We start from the raw sequence: 12,131 nt of genomic DNA, 5'->3' as shown, positions 1-12,131 counted from the left end.
CTTAATTTTATAATAAAATCCACTAACAACTTTTAAAAGTAAATGTCTCTTTGGATATTTAATTTGTTGGCTTTTAAATAATGAGGGGAGATGAAACTAACATATTTGGAGTTTTTTGTTTGTCACAACAGTCTTTAAGCAAAACAGATTTCACTGGAAATCTTAAAGTAAGCAAACTGAATAAAACAGTCTTTCAGTGTTGTGACTTTCACATTGAATCATTTGTTTTCTAAAGCTTGGGATATTGAATGGCTGTTTATTGTATGACTCAGGTTTCTTTTGGAAGCATTTTAATGTGTGCATTAATCAATATCAAAAATATTGCATTCAATAATTTATTGTGTAACAGCTATCCTTATAAGAAATGTCATTTATTAAAAGAAACACAAAAACTCACTGTTTTAATAACTTTTTTATTATTTATTCAAAATTAGGATCAAAATTTTTCATCTCAGAGAGAGCAAACGGAATCATGACATCTTAGTGAATGATCCTATATTTCTATAAAGTGCCACAAGTAAATCACCGGGTCATGATTAACCACCGAAGGCGTCTCAAACCAAAAAGCTTCCCGACCACTTCAAACTCATTACTTGGTAAGTTGTACAAATGTAGTGTATCGAACAGTAACAAGCAGCGAAATCTCATCTCATTAACAGCTTTTTCATTACTACAGTACACAGAGATGAATTTTTTACAGGTAAATAACTGGAGAACATTTCTTACAAAAAACTTAAATTCAGTTTCTACAAAGCTTGAGGGAGACTTTCATCTCTGTCGATATAGTGTCAAATCAAATGAAAATTCATCTTTAAAACACCGTAGTTCAGATTTCCCCATTCGTTAACTGGGATTAAAGAGTTAAGATCTATTTTCCTACAGTGAAGGACTGCAGTCCAGTGATGGCTCTGCCCAGGATCAGGGCGTGGATGTCGTGAGTGCCTGCAGAGAAGGATCAGAGATCAGACAGGAGGAAACTAACAAAGGTTGGTAAAAGCATTGACTTAATAGTCCCTCCTATCTCCTTTCTTATCCACTTTTCATGATAAGAAGCGTTCCAATTCTCTTTAAGCTAAGGAAAGGAGGCTCAACACTTCCTTTATAACCTCCTTTAGCCTAGGAAATACTGATACATCGTTTACCAAAAGAGACCATGCTGACTCACAATTCCTTGTAGCGACAACATTTAAAGGGACCCGCTCTTTTGAGCGTTCACAAAAACTCATGAAGACTGAAAAGGGATGCTTATGATTTTAAGTTACCGATGCAATAACATGCCTTGAACAACTTTAAATGACTTTAAAACTTAAAATAAATAAATGATTTAAAACCAATACCTTATGATATGCAAATCATTTTATCAGATTATAACTGACATAAAACAGAACATTCTGTCATTCAGGAAAAAGCTATCAGAGACAGTTTTAGCCACATTATGTTTTATTTAACATACTTCATTTACCTAGGAATGCTTTGTGTGGTTGTACATTCATTTACAACGTTGTGTCGGCCTATATCTTGTATAAAATTCCTAAAATTATACTTAATTTGGATTAATGTTGATGTTGTAGCCTCTTTTCCTTTGCTTCACATTCAAAACTTGTGATATTTGAAATTATATCAGCGGAAAGTGTCATAAATGTACTTGTAATAGCCCATTTTCAGAAATTCGTAGTCTTTTCACGAACCTTCGCCGCTGTCAGATTATTACATCACCTAGTGGAAGTGTTAAAACAACGTGCTGGCATTCCCCTAACTCTTTTCGGAAGTCTCCTAACACCTTTCCTTAACCCTGTGACGTCATCCACGGGGTTAAGGAAAAGTGGAAAGGAAATAGGAGGGACAATTCGGACGCAGCCACAGACTCCTCACCCTCGTATGTGTTGACCGCTTCCAGGTTCATGACGTGGCGGATGATGTGGTATTCGTCTGCGATGCCGTTCCCCCCCAGCATGTCCCGGGCCTGCCGGGCGATGTCCAGAGCTTTTCCGCAGCTGTTTCTCTTCAGTAAGGAGATCATTTCTGGCGCCGCCCTGTGGAGGAAACGTCAAAAAGCCTCAGAATGTTCCTTTTTGGACGAGGAATAATAAAGCCGTGTTTTACTTTTTGTCATCGATGAGTCGACCCAGCTGCAGACAGGACTGCAGGCCGATGCTGATCTCTGTCAGCATGTCCGCCATCTTCTTCTGCATCAGCTGATTCCTCGCCAGTGGCACACCGAACTGGATTCTGATCATTGGCAACAAAACAAAACAAATATTAGGAGGAAAGAACCTAAATGAAAGGTCAGATTTTGGGCTTTTGTTGACCTGTCGAGGGTGTATTGACGAGCTGCATGGAAACAAAACTCAGCAGCACCCAGGGCTCCCCAGGCAATGCCATAACGGGCGTTGTTCAAGCAGCCGAAAGGACCCTGACAACAAAAACACAACTTTGTAACCATGTTACAGTTCTACACATATGTAGTTAAAATATGTTTGTTTGATATCAAGCTTTCCAACATTTTACAATTTAAAAACAATATAAATATAGGAGTATACTGACACAAAAAAGGCTCAGACGCCCAAACCAAAAATATTAAAAACTATATTTTCATTGATTAGGAAGCCAAACAAGGAAACCAATAGATAGGATAGAAATTAGGTGATAGATATTTGTTTATAGTGTATTTTACAGCTGATTTAGGACCAGTTATCATGAGAAATACTAACAGAAAGCTAACACAAAAGGAAGGTTAACTTGTATTAGGTTATTTATTTCAGGCTCAGTAATTGTAATTAAACTTTAGTAATTAAGAACATAATTGTAATTGACTTTCTGAGAATGTAAAAATGTAATTTAATTGCAATTGGAAAAAATGCTGGTCACTGTAATCGTAATTTAATTGTAATTGAACAATTGAAAATGTAATTGTAACTGAAAAATGTAACTGACCCCAGACCTGCATAATACAATCCAAACGCCTTGTGTAACATTTAAATAAGTTGTTCTCATTTCTTTTTTAACAATCTCACTGCGTTCATTCCCCCCTCCCCCCACCCTCAACAAACCACGCCCCCTCCCGGCTCACCCCGAGGCCAGAGGCGTTAGGCAGCAGGTTCTCCTCAGGAACTTCCACCTCGTCCATCAAGATCATCCCAGTGGCCGAGGCTCTCAGGGAGAACTTCCCTTCGATCTTTGGCGTGGAGAGACCTTTCATGCCTCGCTCTAAGATGAAGCCTCGGATCTTACCTTCATCACATTTGGCCCAAACCACGGCAATATCTGCCACGGGGGAGTTAGTGATCCTAAGAGAATGAATACATGCATAACAAACCGTTTGAACGTTTAATCAACAGGGCTTACTAGTTGCAATTTTAGTCTTCGCACATTTTGTGGATCATATCAATAGTCTATTTCTGCTGTTGTAATTCATAATTTTTCTTTTTTTGTTTTCTAAACTGTTGTTCTTTTATCATTTTACAAGTTCAAAATGAAGACATCAATCAATCAATTTTAGTTTTCACCAGTGGGAATTACATTTTGACATGTAGATTAAATGTAAACGTATTAGTATGTATTATATGTACGAGTGGAAAGTCTCTTTTTTGATCTATAATTCCATTCTGACTAGTTATAAAATGAATTGTAGATATATAAAATAAAATTGTTACTAGTAGGAATTTAATTTTCACTAGTTACAATTATATTGTAGATATCTAAAAGGCAATTCCAGATATCTGAAATTACATTCTTACTAGTTACAATTCCAGATGCAACTGGTCAAAATTATATTATGTATATGTGGCCTTGGAATTGTAGCATGTCGAAATTCAATTGTAGTTTTCAGAAATTAAATTTGAATGGAAGCCAATGGGACATTTTGACTGTAATGAAGTTTCGGATATCTACAATGGCAATTTCCACTAGTAAGGATTGAATTGTTGCTATCAGCACGTAATAGTGAAACTAGTGAGATTAGAATTGTAAATTCTAGTCAAAATTACATTATGGATATGTGGACTTCAATCTCAATCAATCAATCAATCTTTTATTTGTATAGCGCCAAATCATAACCAATGGTATCTCAAGACACTTTACAGTAGAGCAGTCTTAAGGACGGACTCTTCATTTTATGGATACACACATATGCATATATACGTATATACACATACATATGTATCCCACACCCAACATGAATTCATCATGGCGGCAAGGAAAACCTTCTGTTAAGCAGCAGGAACCTTGTGTGGATCCCATTCCTATGATGAACAGCTTAGAAGTGCAAAATGTTGAAATTGAATAATAGATATCTACAATTAGAACTACCACTACTTAATAAACATTAAAATGGCTTGTCATTTAACTACACAGTACAGCGGTTAGGAACAATGAATGAATCAGACCTGCATTTACCACTATCAAAGACCTTATTTTATGTTTATTCAGCTTTCAAATTACGGTACTCTGAAAATACAAAACTGACACTATTTCAAGCCTCTATTCAGACATCGGATGCTTTTCTCACCACGTCTTGGATCCAGTCAGAGAGTAAGTGCGACTGGAAGGATTGTACTTGGCTCTGGTCTCCATGCTGCTGGGATCACTACCGTGATTGGGCTCAGTTAGGCCGAAACAACCCAGAATCTCCCCCCGAGCTGCGAGATTTAGAGGATTAGTCAACCAGAGTAGATCAAATACATCACTGTGTGTCAGTGGAAATTAGTTCATGGGTTTAAACAGACTGCTTTATCTTTTCATTCATTCACTCATTGAAATTGAAATTAGCTACATTAATACCTGGATACCGCTCCACGATTTGGATCATATCAGGCCTTTAGCTTTTGAACCTTAAACCTAAATGTTATGCTGCCCCTTCAGAATAAGATGACTCTAAAAAGCACATTTTAAACATAAATACATCCCTTATTGCAAATTTAATTCATAAACCCAGACTTCATTCGGTAACACTTTACTTTAAGTTTTATACATAAAGGCTGACATTACTCCATCGTTATTATGACATGACACCTGTGATAAGCATGAATAAGGTGTCATGAAGGCTGTCATTAAGTGTTGTTCGTTACCCAAACCCCACTAGATCCCTCCACCTAACTTAAAAAATGCCAACATAGCTCTAAAGCTGTCATAATTTTGCAAACAACATTAAATGACAGCCTTCATGACTCCTTATTCATGCTAATGACAGATAACGTCAGCTTTATGTATAAAACTTAGTGTTACCCTTAAATTTTTTAAATCATAAAATCCGATCTGTTACATTCTATCTATCTTTGAATAATTCAAAATAAAGAAACTTTATTTTTCTGATTTTTTTTTTTAAATCATTAACTTTTGTGTGAATTTTTTTTTTAAAAAAGTTCATAATTACAGTGAAAAATACATTTGAATAGAAAATCAAAGCTTCATAAAACTATTTGAAAAACTTAATTTTTAAATATAATTATTAAATACAATCAAATGCATCCCTAGCATTCTGTGACTGAAAACTGTCCACTTTATCTGTTCCAGCTTCTCCAGCATGTCCCCATTAATCTCTTTGGAAAAATCGTAATCAATGCTTCTCTTGCCAGAGGAAATTCCAAATGCATTTGAATAATAATTTATACAGACTGATGAGGTCATTCTTTCCTCTTACCCAGCCTGGGCAGGTATTTCTCCTTCTGCTGCTCCGTGCCGTAGGCGTTGATGGGATGCATGACCAGTGACGACTGCACACTCATCACAGAGCGATAGCCGCTGTCCACTCTCTCCACCTCTCTCGCGATCAGACCGTATGCTACGTAGCTTGTCCCTGCACAGCCGTACCCTGGACATCCAACACAGGAAGACCATTCACCAAGAATCACTGAGGAGTTATGCTGTTAAAAAGTTAGTGTTTCATAACAGAATTGTGTTTAAACTTTAAATAAAACAAAAAATCTGGACTGACCTTTAATAGTCGGACCAAGAACTCCCATCTCTCCCATCTCAGAGACAATTTCTCTGTGAAACACTACAAATAAAATAATATTTATATATATTTATTGAGAGATATGAATATTAAAAATAATCTAACTCGTCAGGTAAAATGACCTTCATTTCTGTTGGCCATCAGGATTCGGGGCATGAGTTTCTCCTGGCAGTAAGTCCGGAAAGAATCTCGGATCATGACCTCGTCCTCTGTCAGCTGACCCTCCAAGTCCAGAGCGTCACGCCAGTCAAACTGGACCTTAGCTGTTAGCCGTTCAAAGACCAAACACTCATAACAAATGTTCCCTTTAAAAGGTTCACACTTTGATTGAGATGTCAAAATACAAACAAATACGTACGAGGCTTGGACTTCTGCTCTGTTTTCTCAGCATCTGTGAAAGTTAATCATCATAAAATCAATCTTAACATCGGTAAATAAAAAAACATACGTGAATTTCTAGTTGGAAATGATTCATCCATTACATTTATAATACTGGTAGGGGAATAAAACATTATTAAATATGATTACTCACCTGTTTATGCATAGAATTTTATTATGTAGTAGTTTCTGTGACAAACACAAAAATGTTGCCACTAATCTAAAGCCCTGAGTGAATGTCACCTTACAGCAAGGTATCAAAGCTCCACCTCCTTTCCTTCTTTAAAATCAGTCCACGACAAAGTTTTTTTCAAAACCCTCAAAAACGAAGTTTTTTTCGCCAAAAATCGACCAACCGGAATTTTTTTTTCCATTACCTGGAATCCGCCCATTAGTACCAATGTTTTGGTGTGAGAATGGTTGGTGGGTATTGCATTAAAAGACATACACCACTCTACACAACACAAACAGACAACAAAACAATACCCTTCGGTCGAGGGTAAAAACAGTAAACAAAAGATTGGGTGACAAAGACTTTACCTTGTCATTTAGTCTAAGAGGTATTCACCTCAGACTCAACAAAACCAACAGCTTTTTTTGACATTTTTCGCTGAAAACAGTTATGCAAGTATTGTACAACAATCCACAGATTTTTGTTTGATTAGAGAAATGTCAATGTAAGCAAACAATATTGCAACATGTTACCTTAGGTTTATTTTGAAAAACTAAGCAAATATTCAAACCTTTGAAAACAGATAATCCCTAATGGTTCCATTGTTTACTGTATGTGTGTGTGTCTAATGCTCAGCTTGACTATGCGTATTTTTTTGTTGTTGTTGAGGAACCAAACAGTGTCTGTGATACTGACCTAATGTGGCATGTGCTGCTGTTCCTTGTGCTCTGAAGGCTGTGATGACTGCATGCCTGTTAGGGTTGAGCAAAAGGCGGCACACAACGTTTCTCAGTGCCATGGTGGATATCTGTTAAAATACAACAGGTATTTAAACAAAGGTTGTATAGAAAAATGTTTCTAGCATGTAATTATCTTTCCCTAAATAAAATGAATCTGTTATTTTTTTAACCACTATGCCAAACTATAGATCAATCTGGATTTTTTTAATGAACATATTAGCTATGCAAAATCATCAGGCATCAGTAGAACACTAGCAGCGTTTTCATTACCCTCGGAAATGCGCAAAATCTAAATAGCGCAATAAAAACTGGTAATGGAAACACGCAAATTGCGAAAAAAAAAACAAACAAAAAAAACATTCCAAATATCGCAAAAAAAGTTTTTACGCTTTTATGAGGACGTATTTCAGTTGTTCGAAAATCAAAATGTGTCGCAAAAGCACCATGTAAACACTTTTTCTGCAAATACAAGTCACAGGACCACAAACATGATGCACTGCAGGTGGACAGAAGAGGAGACAGGGACATCTCTTAACGTTATACTTAAAAAAAAAAAAAAACTATTACTGCCACATTAGACAGTAAACAAAAGAATATGGAGGTTCAGAGCGTCTGTCTTTATACGCCAAAGTCTCGCGGGATGAGATTTCACGTTAGTTGCAAGGTTCTGCCCAAAAGAACGCTCAATGTAAACACGTTCAAAGCATAATTACACTTTGTCAACATTTAGAAATATCGCTTTTATTGAGCAAAAATCTGTAATGGAAACCCAGCTCATGATACACATGAGGAGGCAAAGTTGGTCTATAGCAGAAATAGCCCACTATTGATCAGTTGGGAGTCACCAAAAAGTGATTCCCTGATCAGAGCTCTACAATATGTAAATTCAGCATTTTTTCATTTTAACATATTTACACAGCAAATTCCACCTTTAAAAATACATATACGAAAAGGAAAAAAAAAAACATTTTAGGGTATTTCCTGGGTTAGGGTTAGAGCTAAAATAAAAGGGCAAGCGGCAGTAACCAAAAATAAATATGAGCTGAAATAAAACTGACGGAACTCACCCTAAACTGGCCAATAGACTGACAATCTATTGACACGTATTACGTACTGATACCAACTCACTTTAAATGTTTTTTTTTTTTTTAACATTGTAATTTTTTCGGTTGCACTTGTCATAATATTGTTGTTGATTAGAATGTGACGCCTGAGCTTAAATTAGATAACAGTGAACTAAAGCCCTAAAATATTAGATTAACAGACTGACGAGTCGACAGACACAACAACCATTGGAAAAGGCTGACCTTAAAATGAGGTCATTTTATGTCGTTCTGCCCGACTGCTCTGAACAGTTAATTATTAAATAAAATAATTTGTTTCTTTAAGTGGTTTAACCATGCGAATAATTCACTCTTTAATCAACGATTCCAACTCGTAAACAGGCCAAGCACTAGATGGCTCTGTTTATCTTGTAGCCTTTAGATAACATTGTGTTGGCTTCGAGCTAGCAAAGCAAACCCACCCCTGAGAGCTGATAACCGGCCTTTGATAACAGGATAATTCCCATGTCTACTGTAAAAGTGCACTACACACGGGTACAAAGTATAACATAGGATTAGTAGGCATGGATATCAGTGAATAGCTCGTTTACCTGTGACAGCCTCAAACTGTTTTCGAGCTTCACTGGTGTGCGTCATATAAGGTGCTACGGCGCTGTTGCTGCGCGATCCGTTCAACGCATGCGCGTAGACTACGTCACTTCCGTTCTCAGATACACAACAACACACTTTGGTAGGCTGATTATTTCTGTGCACAAATAAGCAATCAATTTAAAAAAAAAAAATGCACGATATTATATTTTTGCTACAAACCGGTGAAAACAGGTGTTGATTTAGTTTTTCTGCTTGTTCGCCATCAGTAAACCGACTTCCACGCGGTTGTGATTGGTTGGTTTGCGGGGGAGTGAAAGTTGGCCTGATTCTCGCCTTCGTTCCCACGATGGAAAAAGGGACTGCCATGTTTCCAACATGCTATTTCCATTCAGACCGTGCACACAACAAGGAGATCAGTTATCAGTCTGTGATCTACCTCCTGTTGACGGATCAGGGGTCCCACAACTTAATTCATGCAAATCAAAACAAAAACAAAGCTCAAAGTTACTAAAAAAAAAAAAAAAGTCTCATAAAGTCAATTAAGCCTATTCAAAGCATGTACTTATTGAAAATATTGTTTAGAATAAAGATATATTTCTGATTCTCTATGATTAAATTAGTACTTAACATCCATGATTCTAGGGATGTCCCGATATTGAGATCGATATCAGATTTTAACAACAAAAATTAGTATATGATCATATAGGCCTGCATCCAAAATATCCTATTCAAGCAACAAATTAAAAAAAAAAAAAAAAACAATATTTATTACATAAACAGATTGTTTTTTAACAGTTACCCCAAACCACACCTATGCATGTTTTGGTTAAACTATATGGAAATGTATTGTCTTCATGAAGATTTCTTATCTAGATGAGAATCTAAATAAATGAATGACAAATAACTTCAATTTTAAAAAATAAATAAATCTGACTTTCAAATTTAGACAAAAAATTCTGACAAATTTAGGCAAAGAATGTTTCTTGTACTGTAATTAAAAAATTGTCTTGGAGAATTTGTACCTGAATTTGTACTTGAAGATGAATATCTCTATCTATCTATCTATCTATCTATCTATCTATCTATCTATCTATCTATCTATCTATCTACTGGTAATGAGGGCTGAGGTGCACGATTAAGTCAGTGCAGGGTCGGCCCAAGCCTAAGCAACTCTCATTTTGAAGCCCCTTACACTGAAGTACAAACTACTGTTAATTAGGCTTTACACGATCAGGATTTTTGAGTCAATCACCGATCAGTGAGTTTAAAAAATAAACAATCCTCAATCCGATCATATGAATTCAGCTTGTATTTTTTTAGGTACCGCCCAAATTCCTTCAGTACTACCTGTACAGATTCACATAATATCAAACTGTACCATTTTTTCGGGACCTAAACGCAGCCTTGTGACTGTGAGGGTGTGGAAGAGTTGAAGAATTTCCATGCAGGACCTGAACATAACATTTGTTGTCAGAGTGTGTGGGTGCGTGGACTTTTAACTGCAAATTAATGTGCTGATCTCTCGACCAGTGTGCGGAGTGAGGGAGCGTGTGAGAGCGGAGCAGATCGATTATAAGCTGTATTCTGTTTTTGAGTGATTGGCAAAATAAAAATTGCAGCTGTTGGATTAAACCAGAGTACCATGTCATATTCAATGACTGCTGTGAAAAAAGGGAGTTAACCCCAAAGCTGAGGATAGCTTCAACTACAAGAGAGTTGGAGATGAAGCTGTGGAGGCAGACCACACTGGAACTACGTGAAGCCTCTATTAGCATTAGCATTAGCATTAGCATTAGCATTAGCATTAGCATTAGCATTAGCATTAGCATTAGTGGAGCAAACGTATTTCCTGAACGTGGCATCGCAAAACCTGCTGTTGCTTATAGTCCATAATTAAAGTCTGTGTAAAGCAAATTCAGCCATTTTCTTCTAAACACAATAAATAGGTCATAAATGTATTATTTAAAACATGTAAAAAGCCATTCAACCCTTTATCATTTAATTGTGGAGCTAGGCTTTACAAACTGTGTTTCAAATTTCTGTGTTGAGGATGTAATGGGAGTGTCAGAAACGTAACGGAGCCATCATTAGCATAAACCCGACCCTGCTGCTGAAGCACACTAAACTTCCATGGGCCTCCATTTAGTGAGCGCAATTCGGCTCCTAGCCATAAACAAACCACATATTCAGACTCGGGAGAATAAAACGCGTCTGCTGATGCCACATTTTCTACAAAATGAGCCCTTGTTTTGCACCGCGATTTAGTTTTTTACCCTTTATCGGGCGCAGTTGTGCCTCTACCCGGGAAGGATGCACATATTCGGACTTGGGCGGAGAAGACTTTTCCGCTGACACGCCCCCACTGTTTAAGAGTAGAGAGAAGTGCTTGTTTTTTTCCATGATTTTTAGACTTCATTTTACATACTGAAGGATATTTTTCATCTTTCAAATTCAGCTCAGTGGTCAATGACACATGTTTCTGTGGTGTGACAAACTCATAACACTAATTTATTTCTGCTTTACTGCTGCTTTAATTACCTGGTATATTTACTTCATTTATCAACACTGAATGTATGCATGTACAATACAGAAAAAAGTTTGATGACATCAATATCAAATGTTTGAACGTTTGCCTGGCTGCAAAATGGCAGGAAAAAAAGAATCAAACACAATGATTGAACTTCAGTCTAACTTTAGTGATTGAGTTGGACAAACGCTCTTACCGATCGGAGGTATTTAGAAGTGAAATAAACAACATTTGCATATTTTTAAAGCTTAAATTCAGATGAGAAAAGGCTGCTGCAGGTAAGAGACTTTACCAATGTTACAAATGATCATTTGAAAAAAATTTTTTACCCTGGTTTTATTATATTGAATATTTTATTCCTTGAAAAAAAAAACAAAAAAAAAAACAGTAAAATATTTCATGAAGATGATACTATTTTTTAACAGATTGAGGGTCTTTCAGAGCCTATGTGTACATATAATTCATAAAACAAGAGTGTTTTACTTCAATTTTCACAGAATGGATGCGATATAGCATCCATTCTGTGAAATACATATAGCAGGATAACAATAATATGAATGCTTTATCATTCACACATGATTATACCTCACATCCATTAAATACATTATATTTTTATGTCTTTGTTTGAGACGTGGTCTTGTATTGATCATAGATTTGAATGAACAGTAATTACAGTATAATAAACTATAACTGTACTGAAAAGATT

The 12,131-nt window shown here is 36.3% G+C and overlaps 1 protein-coding gene across 1 annotated transcript; it reads right to left on the bottom strand.

The window, feature by feature from the left end:
• Positions 1-393: 393 nt before the first annotated feature.
• On the bottom strand, positions 394-9,039 carry LOC114468890 (glutaryl-CoA dehydrogenase, mitochondrial-like). The gene is made up of 12 exons (XM_028456026.1): positions 8,898-9,039; positions 7,200-7,311; positions 6,312-6,344; positions 6,076-6,216; positions 5,933-5,995; positions 5,639-5,809; positions 4,508-4,637; positions 3,071-3,287; positions 2,310-2,413; positions 2,104-2,229; positions 1,873-2,033; positions 394-942 (listed from the first exon to the last, which is right to left on the bottom strand). The coding sequence occupies exons 2-12, from the start codon at positions 7,300-7,302 to the stop codon at positions 869-871; spliced, it is 1,323 nt and encodes a 440-aa protein (XP_028311827.1). The 5' UTR covers positions 7,303-7,311; positions 8,898-9,039; the 3' UTR covers positions 394-868.
• Positions 9,040-12,131: the final 3,092 nt, after the last annotated feature.

Source organism: Gouania willdenowi, chromosome 8 (genome assembly GCF_900634775.1).
Source record: "Gouania willdenowi chromosome 8, fGouWil2.1, whole genome shotgun sequence".
NCBI lineage: Eukaryota > Metazoa > Chordata > Actinopteri > Blenniiformes > Gobiesocidae > Gouania > Gouania willdenowi.
Note: the sequence above shows the minus strand (reverse complement) of the source record. Positions and strands in the feature narration are given on the sequence as shown.

Coding starts and splice junctions, on each gene's coding strand:
- LOC114468890 (XM_028456026.1), bottom strand. CDS start 7,302: ATGGCACTGAGAAACGTTGTGTGCCGCCTTTTGCTCAACCCTAACAGG. Junction 6,345..7,199: donor AGCAGCACATGCCACATTAG/GTCAGTATCACA, acceptor TAACTTTCACAG/ATGCTGAGAAAACAGAGCAG. Junction 943..1,872: donor AGCGGTCAACACATACGAGG/GTGAGGAGTCTG, acceptor CCTTCTCTGCAG/GCACTCACGACATCCACGCC.